The 22,040-nt window shown below is 38.1% G+C and overlaps 1 protein-coding gene and 1 non-coding gene across 2 annotated transcripts in view; both read right to left on the reverse strand.

Moving 5' to 3' along the window:
- Window positions 1-1,320: 1,320 nt before the first annotated feature.
- ZBTB10 (zinc finger and BTB domain containing 10) overlaps window positions 1,321-22,040 on the reverse strand; it is a 38,332-nt gene continuing 17,612 nt past the window's right edge. Inside the window, exons 9-12 of the mRNA XM_049782427.1 lie at window positions 6,718-6,816; window positions 3,801-3,977; window positions 2,997-3,169; window positions 1,321-2,578 (exon numbers count right to left, since the gene is read on the reverse strand). Of these exons, the coding sequence (XP_049638384.1) occupies window positions 2,273-2,578; window positions 2,997-3,169; window positions 3,801-3,977; window positions 6,718-6,816 (755 nt within the window). The 3' untranslated portion in view covers window positions 1,321-2,272. The remainder of the gene's footprint in view (window positions 2,579-2,996; window positions 3,170-3,800; window positions 3,978-6,717; window positions 6,817-22,040) is intronic.
- On the reverse strand, window positions 10,842-10,943 carry LOC126021676 (U6 spliceosomal RNA). Its single transcript, XR_007500170.1, has one exon. It is a non-coding gene; the product is annotated as a U6 spliceosomal RNA (small nuclear RNA).

Here is a 22,040-nt window from a genome sequence, read left to right on the forward strand (position 1 = left end):
CAACTAAAACCAAAACAGAAGCACAACAATCCTGTAGTGTACCAAGTGTGTATTTCAATTTACTGTATGCAATCTAACAAAAATTTGGTCATAATTTACCAGGTATACATAAATGATTTAAGCAATAAAGGAAAATTCAGCTTCAGAATTAAGTTCTTGAGGAAAAGCAAAAAATACAATAAGAATGAAGTCCAGTTTCTATGCAATAAGTGAACTGTAGTCTAATAAAGCAGATTTAGGTGATTTTCAGATATATATCTTCTCTCTTTAATATATATTTATATATAGACAGATCTACCAATTGTAAACTATGGTTTATTTTAAAGGAGGGGGATAAATGGGATGAAAGAAATCTTTATACTATACTTACATATTCACAAAGCAGAACATTTTACGTTTAAAATACTTTCATTCATAGTATCTTTGTCCAGCTAATTTCTACTTTGGACCCCACCAGAATAACATTTTATTCATTTGTCTAGAACATTCAGAAGATGTACTCTTCAGTCTTTAGAGACAAACAAACAGAAACAACCCAATAATCAACCTAAAACTTCATGTCTGTTTTACAGTTTTGTAGAGACAACTATAATCTTTTGGTGACAAAAAATGGGCCTAACCATGTAACTGTAATTTATCCTTGATTTATCCAAAGCAGAAATATTGTCTAACATTTAACCATCAGTCTATGGAGAAAGCTTATCTCTTAAGAAAAAACTTTCAAATATCAAATCTGATCAGATGGAGCACCAAGAGGACTAGGTTCAGAATACTTTGCAATCTTTCCCCTCATGACTAGAAGAATTTAGTTATTTGATATACAGTAGGAAAATACTCAATTTTATTTTTTAAAAAACTGAAAATGTCTTCAATCATATGTAATACACAACGTATTCCTCATAAATGTTGTGCACGTTAATATTAAATGTGTTCGATAATCAGCTATTCATGTCTTCAAATTACAGAAATTTAACAATTTCAACTTAATGTATCAATAATTTTTAAGTCCTGAATAATAAATTGTAAAGCTTCTCAGCACTTGAAGATTTTTGCAGATTGTTTTATCATGCCTAGCAGGGTGATTCACCTATCTATCATGGTGCAGCAATTTTAGGGAACTGAAAAATAACGGATCATAATTCCAAAACACTCAATATCCCATTAAGTATGAAACAAAAGAGAATGTTATTTTTGTGTTAATTTTAATGATAAAAAGGGCACAGGAATAAAAACCTGATATTTCACTTATATTGCAAAACAAGCTAATCAAACTGGACATGAAGGATAAATTATAAAACAATTTTTTTACTACGATTCCTATTGACTTTTTTCAATTATATTTCTGCTTTTTCAAATAGGACTGAGGTATAGTACACTGGCAAAAATAAAGAGGCAAACGAGAATAGTGCCAAAGTAACAGATACCCAAAACTGAATACCGTTTCAGAAAAGGTCATACTGTAACCATTTTTCAAAGCAGAGCAGCAGGAGAAAGTTACTTCTAAATCATAATCATTTTAGTGGTATTTGTCAACTTCACCATGGCAACTTTGCAACGTCATTCTTCATTTGTGAAGTAGTAAAATTCATGTCAAAAAAGGAAAGGGGGAATGGAGGAAGTCAGTTCATTCCAATAAATTACCTCTCCAGTTCTTATTAATATGCCCACCAGTACAAACTGAGAAATAATACCGAAGACTAGAAGGAGACTTGGTTTTAAGTTATATAGTAAATTAAAATGGAAAACCCAGAAAATTGAACCAAAGGGGTTGAAAAAGGCCCCTCACTGAAAATCTGTATTAAAAAAATAAAATTAATAAAAATAAAAATAGAAACAAAACTCTACTAGTACAAACTAGCCTGAGTGGTTTGATGGACATAGTGATTAGGTCACTGTACTCCATAAATGGATTTTTCTTCATTCATGTTAAAAGTGGCACATGAATTTAAGTTCTTTAAGATTGGGTACTGCTTTATAAGACTCAAACAGTAACTGTATAACCTATAAATAAAAAATACGTTTACTTTGATAACTGACTGAAGATGTGGGACTCCATGTAATCCAACCACGAGGTTGTTTGCTGTACAGTCTGTGCAAATATAAAAAAAATTTTTTTTGCTATAAGGCTTTGACCCTACAGTTTTCACAGCAACATTACTACCATCCAGCATGTACCATATTTTGCAAGCCTTCAAGTTCAACAATTCAAATTGTCGATTTATATTAAGTCCAAATGCAGCATCCTTGAGGAGTAGTATAGTAGGTCAGTTAGTTAATCATCTAGAGACATACAAACATCTCCTGATTCATCCCATCGAGATGGATCATTCTGCTCTTCTCCATCATCAACCAGCTCTTCATCAGCTTCTCCTACTTCATTCTCCTCATATTCTTCATCCCGAGGGAAATCTGTATCCTGTCCCTGATCTACACCTTCTTGCCCTCCTGGTTGTGATTTATCTGCACAGTCTACACAAACACCATAACGTCGAGATCCATGTCTTATTCCAACACTGGCTGCTAACATGAAGATCTTCTTACACACCATACATTTGTATTTTTTATCCTTTTTATGCACCTGGTTGAGGGGAAAAATCTAATATAAGGATACTAGAGAAAATATCATGTGCACGAGCCATTCAAATCACTTATTGAAATTAAAAACATAAGGGGCCAGGCCAGAGTAATACAATAGTAGAGTAGGCAAGGCTTGTTGCCTTGCATGTGACCAACCCAAGTTTTAATCCCCAGCATCCACCACTCAGAGCCAGGAGTACCCCTGAACAGGACTGGGTGTGGCCCACCCATTGTCCCCCACCCTCCCCTCAACTGGGCCAAAAACATACATAAATTCAACATTGGCTCTTTGTTTCATTACATTCCTTACTTTAAGCAAGTTATTTACTAATCAACCTTCCTGAAATTATATGCATTTAAAAATAACTTTCACTGACAAAAATAATTTCCCAAGAACGGTTCAATTTAATGTTACTTACCAAGGAATGTCTTTTCACATGTTCTCTGCGAGTAAACAGCTTTCCACAAATATCACAGCTAAATGATCTAACTCCCGTATGAATGAGCAAATGCCTTTTTAGTGTTCGTCTGTATTTGGCTACATAGCTACAATGCGGGCATTTTAACTTGTTCATGATTAGAGATGATTCACCTTTGAGAAACATATATACAAAAGGCACTTATTATACATTAAAAACATTTACATTAAATGCTTGCTTAGACCAAAGAAAGGGGATTCTTGTATGGGTACAAAAATTTAAAAACAAACAAGCACAAAACACTCAAATATTACAGCTTCTTAAAAATTCTGTAGGCTGTGGACTGGAGAGAGAGAGTGGATAGGTTGCTTGTTATTAGCAAGACAAATCAGATCAGGAGTTGCAGAGTGACAATACTGGTTTGCTCTGAACCCCTTCCCTATGTGATCCAAGTTTAGCATCAGGAGTAAACCCTGGGCAGACTCCTACCCACCTCAGACAAACAACAAAAAGAACTCTGTAGGGCTCAGAAATAGCTATAAGAGAAGACATGGTTTGCATGCACATGCACAAGGCCCAGAAGCTTAAATCTAGGCTGTTTAATCTAGGACTGTAATAGTCCTTCAAAGTACCACTGGCTGTAGCCAAGTAGTCCCTGAAGAACATCGGGGAGCCACCCAACTCAGTAAACATTTTTTAGAAACAGAGATGTAGGTTTATGGTGGAGCACACACTGGGCCAGATTTCAGACAAAGTACACACACATACATAAATTTTGCAAATGTTTAGTTGTCTTAAACTTGCCATTTTCCCAAGTTTCCTGTTTTGGCCAAGATTCAGGCAGTAATCCATACTTGAAATCGTTGGAAGCACCTGCCATCAATCCAAACTTGAAATCACTTGAAGTACCTCCTAGTAATCCAAATTTAAAATCACTTGAAGGGCCAGGCATGAGGCTAAACTTGAAATCATGTGAAGTACCTAATCAATTGAAAAATGACAGAATTAATGCTGGTAATAAAGATTTGTAACAATTCAATATCAGGAAAAGAGCAAAATACATCTAAATGTATTGTATTACCTGTGCATGAAGGCCAAATGAAGCTGCCTTTATAAATATTGGCTTTCAAGCATATTCATAATAGAAAGGTATCTAAGGTTGCTATGTCTAAGTATTCTATTACTTAAGACTATCTTCAAAGCCCAGTTATAGAAAAATAGTCTATTTTCAGAACAATTAGCTAAGAAATTAGTTGGCATAAAAGACAGTGTGCAAAAATAGAATAAATTGAATATAAAAAGAAGCTGGAGTTGGAGAGACAATCTTGCATGCAAGTCATCCCAAAAATTCAGTCCCTGGTACTACATGTGGTCCTGAGTTCAACAAGGTATAATTCAAAGCACAGAACAGTGTTCTTCCCTGTCCCAATAAAAGAAAACTACGTATTAGATTATTTTCTATTATTGTCTAACTTGTTTGTTGTTTCAGATGTAATGGGACAACAAGAAATGCCTGTTGGGGTTCAAAATTCCTTATAATTCCATCTTGCACGTAGCTCACTTGGGTTTGATCTCTGGCATCCCAAAGCACCACCTGGAGTAATCCTGAGTGGAGAGCCAGAGGTAACCTGGTATCATTGGGTATGTCTCCAAAACAAAAAAATAACAATTTTTAAAGGAAAATCAAAGTATAATTGGAATGGTAGTGTCTCTCTAAAGATAGTGTCTCTTTCCCTCTCCCTCCCCACTCTTGTTCTCTCTCCCATTCCCCACTCCCCCCAATAAGCTCAGTGCTTACTCTTGGAGGGCTTGAGAAACCCAGGTTGGCCATATGCTAGGCAAATGTCCTACCCACTATACTAATATGCAGCCCCCTGTCTAAAGATTTGCCTGAAAATGTATAATAAAAATGGGAGTTTAATTATTTAACAAATGTAAAACTTTTTTCATATGGTACTGGAGGTTCACATATAATAACAGAACACTTGTGTGTATTTGTTACTCAAATATATTGTGTTTCTTGAAATACTTGGAAAAACATCCAAAATTATATAGTATTCTTTATATTCTGTTTTTCTAGATATCCTACAGTAATTCTTTCACAGTATTGCTTTCTATTTACTCAAATGTAAGTAACACTGACCCTAACTGTTCTGCGACCCTACACACTACAACATCACTCCCCTGCCCCCAATCCACATCAACTTTTAAAGTTTTAAGGTTTAGGTCTGTGAATGAAGCTCTCAAAGGAATAGCACTTGCCTCACAGGTATGTGAGAGATCCCCGGGCTTGTGGGTTTGTGCCAGAGAATTTCAAAGCTACAGAAATTGCAACAAGTATCCAGATCACTCTGTGCATCTTGAACAAATGTTAATTTTGAAGGTCAGGGACAAAAAGATCATAGTAATCCAGGTTCATGCACTAACTCTCCCATGAAGTGCACATGTGCAGAGTAAAACAATAAAACCAACCACTTATTCATCCTTAAATAAAGGATGTAACTTCTGGAATTTTGCAAAGTGCCTTTGTTATTCAAAATATTAAAATTTTCGGATTATATAATCCAAGTTTCTAAAGTTGTTTAGCTAACAAGTTAGTAAGACAATCCCTAGAAACTTGCCACATTTAAGGGAACAAATAGAAAGTTCCCCTCAGTTGCATCAAAGCCACTACCATCTCTTTTATATTATGTTACTCCTGTCCCCTGTCCTCCACCTCTTTTCCCCTTCCTGTCTGTTATCACCCAATTTGGGGAACATAGATATAAACAACAGCACAAATTAGAAGTTCCCAACTGTTCTCAAAACACTTCTTGATTCAGTTTTTTTAGCCTTTGTGTAATCAAGATTTATATGCAGCATTTAGTTTGGCTCCTCAAATCTAGTGGTTCCTTTTTTATGCCTCTAACATTTTAGAGCCAAGACTAGTTAGATTAAATGAGAAAACTGCAACAGATGTTCTATTCCATGGCAGCTCATGCATCATGTCAAGAGGCACACTGTTTCCTGGATTAATACTTAATCACTTTGTTATGGTAATGTTCATCAGATCTCAAATTTATTGTAAAAATGTCTTCATTTAAAACATTTTCTGGGGTTAACTAAGTTCTGTGACAATAAATGCTTTGAATGCTATCCTTGCCTGGTGTACAATCCAAAGCACCAACAAATAAAAATCCCCAAATTTCTACAGGCATAAATAGCCATACTGTTATTTTACATCAAAGCTAAATATTATTATTAAACATTCTGATAATTACCATCTCATTCTGTCTATACTAGACAGGAAATGAGAAGAACTAATTACTTGATACTTAACAGTTAAAGAAATAGGAGCCGGAGAGATAGCAGGAGGTAAGGCGTTTGCCTTTCATGCAGAAGGTTGGTGATTCGAATCCCAGCATCCCATGTGGTTCCCAGAGCCTGCCAGGAGCGATTTCTGAGCATAGAGCCAGGAGTAACCCCTGAGCGCTGCCGGGTGTGACCCCCAAAAACCAAACCAAGAAACAAAAAACAAACAAAAAAAGAAATAAACCTCTAAATGAGTCACTTCAAGGAACCTGTTTGTTTTCAATAAGCGTTTTTAAACATCGTTACCAGATTAAAAGTGTGCATATAGTCAATCTCCCAAGGCCAAGGGAAAGAAATCACAATAGATCATCATGTACAGTGAGTACCCAATACTCAAATGCTCTTAATATGTTCTTGTTAGAGTACCTACCAGCATCACCTCCATCCTGACCAGAGCTGGCTTCCGCCAATAAATTTGTATTCACATTCCTCTCACAATCTGGTCCTGAGAGTAGAGCACCATCCAGATCTGAAAAGGAGATGAACAATCGGTCACATAACAGTCAACACAAAGTGTCACTCTTAAATTGTTTCTGATAAAGAATGATGAAAAGGTAGTTGCCTCCTTTTAGGACTGGATAGGAATGATCATTAGATCCAGGGTCAGTTGAGTGCTCTCCCTCTACCTGTCACAGGTGATCTTGAACATATCGTTCTGTATGCATCTATCATTTGACTCAAAATGAATCTAACATCATTTCATTATTATTAGCTATATTCCCTCAAACATTAAAAGTCTCTGAACACACAAAAAAAATTTTGACGCCATTTTTTAAATGTCAGTTTTTAATAGAAAACCAACCTCATCTACTTCCCATTAAGTTTCATCTTTAAGATCCCTGGTTCTGGACTGTTTATGATTTCTAACACTTGGGGCAAAACAAAATAAACTAGTTTTAAGTTTAAACAAGCATCACTTCTTCAAAAATATTTATGGTAAGTAAACAGAAACTATTTCTAGATTGGAGGAACAACAAAGCTTGGTAATAGACAATATAGATGGTTATGAGTTAGAAAATGCAACTGGTTTCACAGGAATATAAAGTTTGTGGAAAGTTTATTAATAATAGAGTAATGGACCTAAGAAAGAGAAAGTTTACATTTTGAAGAGGAAACGATAGGTATGAAAGTTAAATCTTAAAGATCTGGATAAATTGCTTTGCCAATCCCAGCTTTCCAACCATTTAACAGTTATTTTGCTTCTAATAGTAGTGGTATTCTCAAAGTGTCCTCCTTAACAAGGAGTAACAAGCTTTGTTAGTTTGGTAGAAATATTAATTCTCATGCCCATCTCTGACCTAATAAGGAATCAGATACTTCAAAGGTAGTTCCCAGAACTTTACTAACAAATTTCTAGATAATTCAGATGCTTAATAAAGATAGAGAATTGTTTGTTTATAAAAATAGGAAAGAGTTTAATGACCAAATAAACATTTTTGGCTCTCTGCCTGGCATACTGGCAAACATAGTTTTAACTATTTTTCCCCATGTAAGTTTCTAGGTAGGGTTGATGACAGTTCACTGGGTTTCCTGCTCACTTGCTTTCCTTCGCCAACAGGAGTATGAATGATCCCTGAGCATCACTGGTGTGGCCCAAAAACTAGATAGAAAAAAAACCTGCTAAAATACTTTTAAGTTGAAAATCTGAGAGATCTGGTATAAAAAGTTAGACAGGGGGCCAGAGTGGTGGCGCAAGCAGTAGGGCGTTTGTCTTGCACGCCCTAACCTAGGAGAGACCGTGGTTCGATCCCCCGGTGTCCCATATGGTCCCCCAAGCTAGGATTTCTGAGCGCAAAGCTCAGTAATCCCTGAGCATCACCGTGCATGGCCCAAAAAGCAAAAAAAGCAACAAAAAAAAAAAGTTAGATTGAAGTTTAAATCAGGAATAAAAATGTAAGCTGGCAGTATATACATAGCAAATAAAGCCAAAGAAATAAATAGATGAGACCATGAGGTTAAAAGGCAATGTTCAAGAATATTGAGGTACGCTATCTCACTTCAAATAGAAATGACATAAAGCCTTTCAAGAAAAAAGTCCTAAAGAAAAGATTAACAATGCTGCCAAGAACTCATCATAAGAACTGAAATACATGTTGCTTTCAATTTATGTCAATGAATATTGAATATCTAGGAAGTCACTGATGGTCTGATCTTAGTGACAAGGACATGTTGGTATCAGTAAGGCAAGCAGAGTGACTTTGATGTGAACAGATGATGATAATAAATTAAACTTTACCCTGTTCCCTCAAAATCTAAGTTTTTCAGAGCTGTTCTAAGGTGAAAGTAATAAATGATAAACAACAGTGATAGGAAGTCATAAAGAGAAAAAAGAACAAATTACTGAAAAGAGAAAAACTAATTTTTTAATGAAATTGCTTTAGTAGTCTGGAATCCAGAAACTTGTTTGGGATACCTAAAAGAAACACGGCAAAGAATCAGTCAGTACATACAGAAATTTGAGGTATGGCAATAAGCATTTTTTCTCTTGCTTAGAGTAGTAAAAATAAAGTGAAGTGCTTGCCTGTAGTTAAAGGTTTTTCAATCTTTTTATACCCCAAGAATTCACTTTGGTCCAATAGTAGAAAAACCACTAACCTAAAAGCAAATGGCTTGGAATTCTTTACAATGAACAAGAGTATGGATAGTAAGGCTATTTATATTGATTACAGCATACACTTTTGTTTGAGCCATAGCTCTGCATTGTAGCCCCAACATAGCTACGGAGCTATGGACCCTGGTAACTAGCTGAGAGTTACTTCAGGACACCACCCAAGTGTAGCCCAAAGACTGAAGTTTACTCACCAATAAAGTTTCTCAGTATTAAAAAAATAAAGCTCCAGAGTGGTAGCACAGTGAAAGGCTGTGCCTTGCACATGGCCGATCTAGAACCGACCAAGTTCGATCCCTGGCGTCCCATATGGTCCCCCAAGCCAGAAGTTGATTCCTGAGCACAGAGCCAGTAGTAAGCCCTGAGTATCACCAAGTGTGGCTCCAAAACCAAAAACTAAACCAAAACAAAACAAAACCAAAAGGCCATTTCTTTATAAGTGTGTTCAGAGGGCATTTAAAATTCAATAAAATGGGCTAATACAGTTTTCTATTTAGATAACTTTCTATAAATATTAGCTTTCTCTCCCAACTAGCTCCACAAAGACATGCTAGATCTATTATCAATCCTCTGGAGTATTGGAATTTGTGATCTAGCAATGTGATCCAAGTCCTGCAGCCAATCTTCAAGAACAACAAAATGATAGCCATGTAACAGATAACCTCTTATGAAAGGCATTTCTGATCAATCGCTTGGCATTTGACATCAAAAGCAATTTTAAAAATAGGTCATCTCATCCAATTTAGCCAATTTTCATAAATACAACTTATTTTAGGAATAAATATCTCAACTAAACAATTCTTAATAAACCTTTAATACTTGAAAGTATTAAACTACTAGTAATAAAATTTTAACATTATGCTGATGTGAATGGGATAGAGGCTGGGTAGCAAATTTATTTGGTGCAGAAATGAATTTTGATTTACTAGGAAGAGCACTTAAGTTATTTTTCACTCTAAAATCATAGAATTAAGTTAAATTAGCGTATATTTGTGATATTCTTATACTTTATCTTTAATCTTCTACCTTATTTAATTTCCGCATAAAGGACTGAGAAGATCTCTTTGAAAACACCAAGTGAACTTTGTAGAGAACTATTAGTGTTTTACGGGATAGCAGCCAAGTAATACCTTTCCAATGACCAGTTTTAAACGACAAAAAGCCCAGCCAATTTATATCTACATCCTCTCCAATCAACAGGTAACAACAAAATTGTACCTGGGGTGGTCAATAAAAACAATGTATGCAGTGAGGTTAAGTCCTTTTGTAACTACTATTCTATTTCACTCCACTACATGAAAAATATATTTATCTTCAACCTAAACTATTAGGAAACTAAGGTTGTCAGCAGCTGAAATGCTTACTGTACTGTATAGCCTACAGACAAGTTAAGCAATTTTTAAAAAATACACTCTGGGGCCGGAGTATTGGCGCAACCAGTAAGGCATCTGCCTTGCATGTGCTAGCCTAGGACGAACCGTGGTTCGATCCCCCAGTGTCTCATATTGTCCCCCAAATCAGGAACAATTTCTGAGCACATAGCCAGGAGTAACCCCTGAGCATCACCGGATATGCCCCCCAAAAAAGAGTGCACTCTGCAATGCTAAAAAAGGAGAGTGCATAAGTATATTTATTAAACCACCTATGTAATTTCACTTCACGGAGTTTTGCTGAATAGGGGGCCAGAAAAAACAATAGGGCTGAATGTGGTGGTTTCGTATCCCACTACTCAACTGTGTTCAAATCCCCTATCCCTTTTGCATAACCCACAGTCACTCCTAAACAAAGATTCCATAACAGCCCTTGAGCAGGACAGGGTGTGACTCTGAACAAAATATTTTTCTAAATAAACTCTTACCTCCATTTTATTAATACTCATTTTTTTTTAAAACATGGAACACTTCACGAATTTGCGTGTCAACCTTGCACAGGGGCCATGCTAATCTCTGTATCATTCCAATTTTAGTATATTGCTGACAAAGTGAGCACTAATACTCATTATTAATAAAAATTCAAAAATCTTATGTGGGAGCTGGAATTATAGTACTGTGGGTACTATGCTTGTCTTGCACAATAAGGATCAGGCTAGATTCCTGGTACCCCATTTGTTCCCCTGAAACTACCAGGAGTGATTCTGGAGTGCATAGTCAGGAGTCACTTCTGAGCACTGCTGGGTATAGACTCCAAAATAAAGCAAAACAAAAAACCCCAAAACCTTAAGTGTATCCAGAATATTAGCTATAATCCTTGACACATTTTGAGAAGAGGGAATGGGCGAGTGGAGGGCTGGAGTCACCACACTCAGTTATGCTCAAGAAGCCAGAGAATACACAAATACTCTACTAGAGCCAAATGCTCTACCAGACCCACACCCACAGCCTTTATACTAATACATTTCACCTTTTAAAAGCAACCCCTTCTTTAATATTTATTTTTATAATTCTGGCCAGCCATATATTGGCATTTCTAAGTAAAATCTTATTTATAAATTGGAAGAATCTAATTAACAAACAATGGCAAAAAATTCATTTTCTACAGGTTGGAGAGAGAGCTCAACTTTTGCATGCTGGAAGCCTGAATTCAATCCCAGCACTGTGTGGCCCCTAAACCAAAACAAACAGAAGAGCTCATTCTCTACCCAAAATATTGTGTAACAAGCCGATTTCTTCACATGGAAATAGCGATATTTACCCACTTCACAAAGTTACTTTGAAATAACAATGTAAGTAAAGATATATCATAAAGTGCAATCTACATTTGATGTTTTAAAGTGAGACTAATCTTGGTTCTTGGGTTACAGGTTTCTCGTGGGCCACAATGAATCATCAGCCTTGACAATCACCTTGTATGTATAGCCCTCCAAGTTAAGGGTTACAAGAAAAATATGCTGGTGGTGATTGCCTGACCATTTGCTTCTGGGACCCAAATTCCAAATGAGGCAGGTGCATATTCAGATTTTCTTGCACAGTAATCCAGGTTTTCTGACAGAGTGATTCAGATTTTCTTTAACAGATATTCTAAAGTAAAATATAATGCGGAGGTCTTTGAAATATCTAATGCTCATTGGTACAAAAATTCTTTGAGAGACTTAAGGCAAGTTTCCTTTTCATGTAAATATATAACCATCATTAGAGTTCCTCTTTGACTGTTGAGGGGTCGGCTCCATTGTTATCTGCTAAAGTTTTTTTCTGATTATGGTGTGACACTAGTGATGCAGAGTACTACTACTTATTGGTCTATGCTCTGGGGATCATGAAGTGCCTGGGATCAAACCCTAACCCCACATTTTAAAGTATGTACTTAGCCCACTGAGCTTCCCATTACATCGTTCAGATGTTCGTAAAAGAAAAATAAAGATTAAATTTTTATTTATTATTAAATATGCTATTGTTGTTTATTTTGAGGCCATACCAGTGGTGCTTCTGCACTTTATAATTTGGCGTGAGTTATGGGGACTATATGGAATATCGAGATCGAATCTGGGTTATAGCCCCATACAAGGCAAGCACCCTACTTGCTTGTTCTGACCGCAACATTAAATTTTTACTTAAGAACCTCTCACTGTTGGAGTCTAAAATAAAATTCACAATTACCATTTCAACCTCAACCTGCATGGCCCCTTTCAATTTTTTAAACCTTTATTTCAATTCTTAGTCATCTTGTAGCCAATGCTCTACCAGCGGGCCCTCCGTACAACATTTTGTGGCCCTGCCCTAGAGGAATCTTTCTTTGTTTTGTTTTGTTTTGTTTTAGTTGTTGGGATCACATCCCCCAATGTTCAAAGCTTACTATTGACTTTGCACTCAAGGATCACCCCGACTTTGCCTTCTGCGGCCCCCAGGTAAATTGAGTTTGAGACCCCTGGTAGACCATACCCAGCAGTGCTCAGGGCTTACTTCTGGATTCTGCAGTTAGTGGGGCCTTCTCTATAAATCATTCAACTGTACTACAGTAGCTAGTTATAAACTTCCCAGTGCATTTCCTGCTATATTTCCTAACATGAAGTGGCAATATTTCTGCTCTAGTCATTTTATTGCTTCAGATAATACAAAAGTCAAATTAAGGAACCCCTCAATTAAAAGTGAATTAGTTTACTAGGAATTTAAATTAAAACTACCAATTCCCCATTTGATATAGGAAGGTTATCTTTGAGTCCAAGAAATAATGTTTTGTGATAACTTTTCTGGAGAGAAAAGCTTTGGATTATTGCCATTTCTGGTCATCAAGAAAAACTTTTGAATTTAGAAATCACTCCTGACAGGGTATGAGGGAGAATCCTGGTCCTGCATAACTGAATCCATTTCAGCAATGTGTAAAGCAAGTGGCCAATCTCCTACGTATGTGGGAGTAGCTGTACAAGTCCCCAAACACCATTAAGTTGGCTAGGATAATCCCTTGCACTAAAAAATGTCAGCCCGGTTAGCAAAGCCAGTGCAGCACCCTCAGTACTACTTGGATGGCCACTTCATCCCCTGTAAAATTAATAAGGAGTTGCAGCCTGCAAAAGGGCAGCTACAATTTTTAAGAAATTTTACAAATTTTACAATTTTACAAAATTTAAGAAATTCTATGGTTTAGATTAGAAGCTATGGTTTAGACAACTTAATATCCTTAGCAAGCTTAATCATAAAAATATAGAATTATGGGCCCGGAGAGATAGCACAGTGGTGTTTGCCTTGCAAGCAGCCGATCCAGGCCCAAAGGTGGTTGGTTCGAATCCCGGTGTCCCATATGGTCCTGGTCCCCCCTGCCTGCCAGGAACTATTTCTGAGCAGACAGCCAGGAGTAACCCCTGAGCATTGCCGGGTGTGGCCCAAAAATCAAAAAAAAAAAAAAAAAATTACGATTATGGGGCCGGAGAGATTGCACAGTGGTGTTTGCCTTGCAAGCAGCCGATCTAAGGACCTAAGGTGGTTGGTTCGAATTCCGGCCATCCCATATGGTCTCCCGTGCCTGCCAGGAGCTATTTCTGAGCAGATACCTAGGAGTAACCCCTGAGCACCACCGGGTATGGCCCCAAAAACAAACAAAAAAAACTATATATATATATATATATATATATAGTGTGTGTGTATATATATATATACACACACATACATATATATATACACATACACACTCGATTATTCTTTTTTTTTTTTTTTTTTTTTTTTTTTTTGGTCACACCTGGCAGTGCTCAGGGGTTCCGCCTGGCTCCATGCTCAGAAATCGCTCCTGGCAGGCACGGGGGACCATATGGGATGCCGGGATTCGAACCGATGACCTTCTGCATGAAAGGCAAACACCTTACCTCCATGCCATCTCTCCGGCCCCTCGATTATTCTTAAGCTTATTTCTATTAGTTGTTTCAAAAAAAAAAATCAAGTGTCAAGCTTAAACTACTACTTACAATACTTGCCTCCCCCCCCCCTTTTTTTTGGTTTTGGGCAACACCCAGTGATACTCAGGGGTTATTCCTGGCTATGTGCTCAGAAATCGCTCCTGGCTTGGGGGGACCATATGGGACGCCAGGGGGGAATCGAACCACAACCTGTCCTTGGCTAGCGCAGGCAAGGCAGACACCTTACCACTTGTACTACCACTCTGGGCATACAATACTTGCTTTTAAAGTTAAGTATTCTCTTTGGGCTAGAGTAAGTGGATAAAATGCTTGCCCTTTACAAGCAGTTCACCTGGGTTTGATTCTCAGCACCCCAACCAAAACAAAAACCACATTTTAATCTGTTTCTCATCCTGGATAATGAGCTTCAATCAAATAGATCAATGATGAGAAGATTGAGAATGCCTGGAATCTCAGAGAATGACCAATCCAGAGACCATAATTCTGCTTCAACTGCCAACACTTTGAGTATGAAAGCATAAACTCATTTGTAAGAGCTAATAACAACAACAACAACAACAACAACAAACAAACAAAATAACACAAAAAAGAGCTAGTAACAGCTATGATCCAGTGAAGTTTAGGGCAGCATTCTATACTCAGCCATCTCTGTAATTAAGTATCTGTAATAAAGCCCATTATTCACATTTAAGTAATCAAATTTAAAATACATAGTTTTTGCTAAGTTCCAGGTTTCAGAGCCAAAATTATCAAGAATAAACTTGAGGGGCCGGAGAGATAGCACAGCGGTAAAGCATTTGCCTTGCCTGTAGAAGGACAGTGGTTTAAATCCCGGCATCCCATATGGTCCCCGTTCCCCCCCCCCCCCCAGCCTTTCAGGAGCGATTTCTGAGCATAGAGCCAGGAATAACCCTGAGCACTGCTGGGTGTGACCCAAAAACCAAAAACCAAAAAAAAAAAAAAAAGAATAAACTCGGACTAAGGTAAAAGTGGCAGAAATTAGTTTTTAAAAGCCTAACCTCTTTGCTTATAGAAAGGGGGGAAGTCCATAGATTATTTCAATATATTTTGGAGGTTATATAGTAAATTTATACATAGTCAAGGCATTAAGAAATACCATATTAAAATGGCTCATTTTTAAAACTGAAAATGTTCAGTAATTTAAATTCTGCTTAATTTAAAAAGCATTCCAGGGTCCCCAATGTTCGAAGGCAATGCCAAACATTGCCTTACTCAAAATAAGGCAGTTAGTTTGTAAATTACCTCAAGCACTCACTATTCTATTAAAGCTATTAAATGTAAGCATTCTTTTCTCACAAATGTTTCCTAAATACCCAATTTGTATGCCCCTGAGCCAAAGCACAATTATTCAAACAGAGAATATAGCATTAAACTTGACTTCAACTCCATATAAATATTAATCCATTTAATAATTTTGTGAAGCTGTTTTCTCATAATACATGAGACAAATCAAATTCAGATTTAAATTTTCTATCCTTACTTAAGTAAAATAACCTGGGGCTCACAGTGCCAGAGTAAGCAGGTAGGGCATTTGCGTTGCATGTGGCCACCTGGTGATAACCAGCAACCCATCAGGACCCCTGAGCGTTGCCAAGAGTGATCCCTGAATAGAGCCAAGTGTGGCGCAAACCAAAAATACGTTAATTAAAATAATCTGAGATTAAAAAATAATCTGAGGTTCAATCCCAGCACCTCGTCTGCATCAAGGGAGTAGTAGTAGCCTTTGAGCATAGCCCACATTAAAAAGTTAATCATCAACAGAAAAATTATCAGTTGGAACTAAGACGACATAGAGCAGGTAGGGCGCTTGCCTTGCTATGCCTCCAACTGGGTTGAGTCCCTGGCACCCATATATCCCTGAGCCCTCCAAGAGGTACAGAATTAGGAATAAACCCTGAGCACCACAGATGTGGTCTATTCCGCCCCAACACACACCAACAATATCAACTATCAAGTATTATTACTTATAAACAGCCACTTTATTAAATTGGGGGGGGCGTGGGTCACACCCAATGGTGCTCAGGGGTTACTCCAGGCTCTGTGCTCAGAAATCACTCCTGGCAGACTCAAGGGACCATATAGGATACTGGGAATTGAACCCACTAGGCTATGTGCAAGGCAAATGCTCTACTACCTGCTGTTCTATTGCTCTGGCCCCCATTAAAAAATATTTTGATAAAAACAGCTCATACACAAACTCTGCACCAATGAATAAACCCATTGAAAATTTGTTTCAGAATTCGGCAGCAAAAAGTTGGTTGGGGCTGAACAGGCTAATTAATGCACAGGTTTTGCATGCAGGAGCCCCAGCATTGTATGGTATCCTGGTAATTACAGGAAGTACCTCATGCACTGTGGCCAGAGTAGATCCAGAAAACTGCCTAGACTCACAAACTATGTCATAGGAGTAAGCCCTGAGCACCACTGGGTGTACCCCAAAGAAAAAGACAAAATTCTAGTTAGGTAGTGAGTAAAATAGAGAAACAGCGTGACATAAGTTACTCAATGATCTAGTTGATTCTTAGCCCCTACCCCTCAAGTTATTTTCAAATGTAAAAATTCTAAGGTTAGAAACTAATTTTAGGGGGCCGGAAAAATAGCACAGCATTTGCCTTGCATTCAGCAGTCCCGGGAGGGATCCAGTTTGATTACTGGCATCCCGTGTGATCCCCAGCCTGCTGAGTGCAGAGCCAGGAGTGAGCCCTAAGCGCTGATGGTTGTGGTCCCAAAACAAACAAAGTTTAAAAAAAATTGATTTTTAGGCATAAAATAAGAATTAATACCTAATTATTAGGTTTTGAAAGAATAGATCAAGTCACAGAACACATGTCCATCTTGCTCAAAGTTCTGAGTTTGATCCCCCAGCATTGACTGCATGGTGGACCCAAGCATCTAGTTTCAACATTAACAGGTTGATGTTAATAAAACAACATTAAAGTAGTTGTTTACAGTCATCAGAATTAATAACCTAGAGAAGTCAATATTACAAGCAGGTAAAGCAGTTTGTAGACTAAAAAATTCACGATTGAATTATGCCCACAAATGTTGTCACTATGTTTGAACCAGGCTGGGCTCCAGAGACTCACTCTGTACTCAAATAAGATGTAAATGAATGAGACAGATGTAAGCCAAGCCATGAAAGACCATGAATCCACTGGCCCACTCCGCAGCAAACTGGCCTGTCTCAGGAGAGGGTGGGCCAAGCCCCTGCCTACTGAAGCCAGGCCTGCTGCCTCCATCAACCCCTCTGATTCTCTTCGAGGACACCAACCTGATCAAACTTGAGGTATTTGGACAGTTATCACCAGGGTTTTTGTTTTTGTGTCTGGTTTTGGGTTTTTTGTTTTTTGTTTTTTGTTTTTTTTTTGAGGAATGCAGGTACCATTCCCCTCATCCTCCACATTCTTATTCTTCCAGGAGGCCTGGCGGCTGAGAACACATGCCTAAAAGCTGCAGTATCAGTAACAGTGTTTTGAATTGCTGAACAACTTCATCTGTTTAATGCTGTCATTCCTATAGGATCAAAATAATTTAACAGAATGAATATAACAAGAGCGGACTAAACCTTCTGCACCATTGTATTAATGATTTCAGTGGAGATCCAATAAATTTCAAAAAGGAGCTGGCTTACTGTACTTTTTATTTCTTTTTTTAACTTTTTTCTCTTATTTTTTCTTTGTTTTTTCAATAACTTTGCTTTGACTTAACTAGAAACATTATGTTCAACTATGTCAACTATGTGATGCGTTTTCTTTAAATAAATTTTTTAAAAAATCACGATTACTGGGGGCCGGAGAGATAGCATGGAGGTAAGGCGTTTGCCTTTCATGCAGGAGGTCATCGGTTCGAATCCCGGCGCCCCATATGGTCCCCTGTGCCTGCCAGGAGCAATTTCTGAGCCTGGAGCCAGGAATAACCCGAGCACTGCCAGGTGTGACCCAAAAACCAAAAAAAAAAAAAAAATCACGATTACTTTGTAGATGCTTAAGTACAAAACTATTTGTTTCTGGAAACATTTGGAATAGGGAAGCAGTTCAGCAGTAGAGCACTTTCCTTTTATGTGCAAGGTCCTAGGTTCAATACCCAGCATAGTAAAAAACAAAAAGACCATTCCACTGAAAAATAATTTTATCAACATAAAGAAAATTAATGCATATTCAAAAATGTGGGGGGTCATATAAACATTTATTGTTGAAAGAGACTCATTTTTTAATCAACAGGGCTACTGATTAGTTGTAAGGTTTTTGAGCCATGTCTAGCTAGCAATTCTCAGGGATTATAGCTGGCTATGCAATCAGGAATTACTCCTGGCATGATGCCGGGGACAAAACGAAATGTGGGGGATCAAACCCATGCAAGGCAAGAACTCTACCTACTATACTGTTCCTCTATTAAAACCTTAATTGTAAGGTTTTAATAATGACCTTGGAAATGGCCTAGCATTGGTAAACATTGACCCACTCTATTTTGTATCTATCAAAATCTGCTTGGAGAATAGTTCTCAACATTGTATCATTGTATGTGGTAATTTCAAGGTGAAACTCTCCGTGTAAGGTAGTTCAAAAAAGTACTTTTACATCGGCACTTAGAAGAGAAAAAGGGAACTTCAAGAACTTTTTTAAATATTTGAAGGGGTATCAGATTAGAGGTTAGTTAATAAGAAGTGGTATAATTATGAAGTTTAAGACAAGCAAATTGTGGCTGAATATGAAATAACTTTTTTTGGGGGGGGCAGGGGGCATACCCGGCAGTGCTCAGGGGTTACTCCTGGCTGTCTGCTCAGAAATAGCTCCTGGCAGGCACGGGGGACCATATGGGACACTGGGATTCGAACCAACCACCTTTGGTCCTGGATCGGCTGCTTGCAAGGCAAACGCCACTGTGCTATCTCTCCGGGGCCCATGAAATAACTTCCTAATATAGATTATTCCACACTGGTACTGCTTAGTCTAAGGCTGAAGCTGAGGTTATCAAACTAAATACCAGTATTTGTAAGAAAGTACAATGCAAGTTATTTAATAATTTAAAATACCTTTAGTGGTTTCCTAACCCAAGAGAGGGAATTAAGATGAGCCTTAGAGTTATGATTTTATTCAGATTACTTAATTTTTATAGTATTGCTAAAAAAAACTTTAGAGATTAGGAAAGAGGGCAGAATTCTATAAAATCTGGACTCAATGAGCACTACTATTCTATCAATGGAATTTCCAACCTTTGTTGATAGTATAATACAGATGTGGCGAACAAGTTCGACACAAAGAGCCAAAATTTTAAAGTGTGAGAGTCAGAGAGCCACACCACACAGTGACCTGCCAAAACAGACAAACACTCACACAAAAGCATCTAATTTGAACAATAATCTATTAAACACATATTGCATTTTGCCATTTTGAGTGAGGGTAAAAATCCTGCAGTGATGGTGAGGGTGTGCTGCATCCTCCACACTTAAGAACTCACGGCAAGATGTGACACAACATGTTGACACATGGGTCCCCCGTGCAATTGTTTCCGAGGGATAGGAGAGGGGATGATGCAGACTGGGGGGCAGGACTACGCACTCAAAGGTCTCTCCTCAGAGGGCCCTCCTCAGAAGCATCAGAACAAAATCCAAACTTGGCAAAGAGCCACAGTATACAAATGATAAGAGGCAAAGAGCCGCATTCATTCTGGCCAGGAGCCACATGCGGCTCAAGAGCCGTGTGTTCGCCACCCCTGGTACTATAATGCCTGGAGTGTTTTAAGAATTCTGGCATCCAGGCCACATTCTAAATAAACTAAATCAGAGACACCTATACATGTTGAGTTTTATTAACAGGTGAGGGCTGGAAAGTGCACCCAATGGGCAAGAGAACAATCTTTGCAGGAAGGCCTAGGTTTGACACCAAACAACATATGGTTCCCTGAAGCGTTAAGAAAAGACCCAAGCAATAAGCCAGCAGTAGCACCTGAACACAGCTAGAAGTGACCCCCACCCACCCAAAAAAAAAAAGGATAATGTCCAAAAGGACATTTTCTTTTTTTTTTTCAAAGGACATTTTCTTTTGCAAGCAGTTTAGACTAAGACCTACTATTAGGGCCAAGAAATCAATTGAGTGGTTTTAAGCACTAGCTGTAAAGGCAAAGAGCTTAACTGAAGCTAGATAGATACAGAGGCAATTAAACTGTTCCAGGGTATGAGACTAGAGCACCCACTTAGGGTATATAAAATCTAAATATAGTAACAAGGTCCAGTATAGTGGGAAGGACATTTGCCTTGCATGGCAGACCCAAGTTTGTTCCTCAGCATCTCATATGTTGCCCTAAAACACCCTGATCATAGAGACAAGAACATATGAACACCATCCAGTGTAGTTCAAGAAACAAACAAAATAGCAACAAGATCCACAACTCAATATTAAGGGTTGACAATAAAGCTTACTGGGACATATTCCAGGAGTGTCCTTTGAGTAACACCAAGTGGCCCCAAAACAACAAAAAAACTAACAAAAGAATGTATTGGTTGCTTAATAGGATTTTTTATTGGTTTGGGGGCCACACCCAGAGGTGCTTAGGGTTTTCACCAGATTTCAGAGATGACTCCTGGCAGGCTCAGCGGACCATATGGGATGCCAGGGATATAACCAGGTCGACACCATGCAAGACCAGCACCCTACCAGCTGTGTAACACTACAGCCTGTTTAATAATTCTGCCATCAACCACTACCCAAATCTAAGCATTCCCTAGACTAGATTGTGTGTATAATTACTGGGGGGAGGGGGTTTGCGGAAACATTACTCCACAGGGTTCCCATTATATTCTTAAATGATTAATGCATATAGCAGAAGACAACATAGCTCTAACTTTTCAGAACTGCTTTAAGCTTTTGTGTCAAAAATAGTTCAATGGGGACGGAGAGATGATAGCACAGCAGTAGGGCATTTGCCTTGCATGTGAAAGGGACCATGTGAATCCTGGCATCGCATATGGTCCCCCAGCCTGCCAGGGGCAATGTCTGAGTACAGAGCCAGGAATGGTAGTACTGGATGTGACCCCAAAACTAATCAATAAAAATTAAAAAATAAATAGGTCAAGGGGCTGGAGAAATATGGAGGTAGAGCATTTGCCTTGCATGCATAAGGAGGGTGGTTGGAATCCCAGCATCCCATATGGTCCCGAGCCTTCCAGGAGCAATTTCTGAGCGTAGAGCAGGAGTAACCCCCAGCACTGTTGGGTGTGACCCAAACAAAACAAATAAAATTGCTTTTGGGGTTTTATTGGAGAAGATTTGAGTAGCATTAAGGGCAAAGATCAATACTAAACAGTATTCACTATACATGCAGGCTGATTCTTACCCCTTTTCAATTTTTTTAAACTTTTGTTACACTTGCCTGTGCTGGGGCTTACTTCCTGACTCTATGCTCCGGAAAGGACTGGTTTGCAAGTGCAACTTCTGTACTCTCCCTCTTCTGGTCCTTAAGTAAAATTCCTGCCACCAAAAACTAAACTCAAGCCCAATACATTTCACAGAATTACTATGGCATTTTGCCCTTTAGGAACCCAAAATTATCCCATTTAATAGCTTTACATTGCCACCATCATGTATCTTAAGACATTGAAATCAAGTATCAAACTGAATGCAAAACAAGCCTAAAAATCCTTTAAGAGTACTTCAATTAAGATGCTTTGCCTTTCAAGTGACTAACTCAGGTTTGAATTCCTACACCACTTATGGATCCCCTCTAA

The sequence above is a fragment of the Suncus etruscus genome, chromosome 10 (assembly GCF_024139225.1).
Source record: "Suncus etruscus isolate mSunEtr1 chromosome 10, mSunEtr1.pri.cur, whole genome shotgun sequence".
NCBI lineage: Eukaryota > Metazoa > Chordata > Mammalia > Eulipotyphla > Soricidae > Suncus > Suncus etruscus.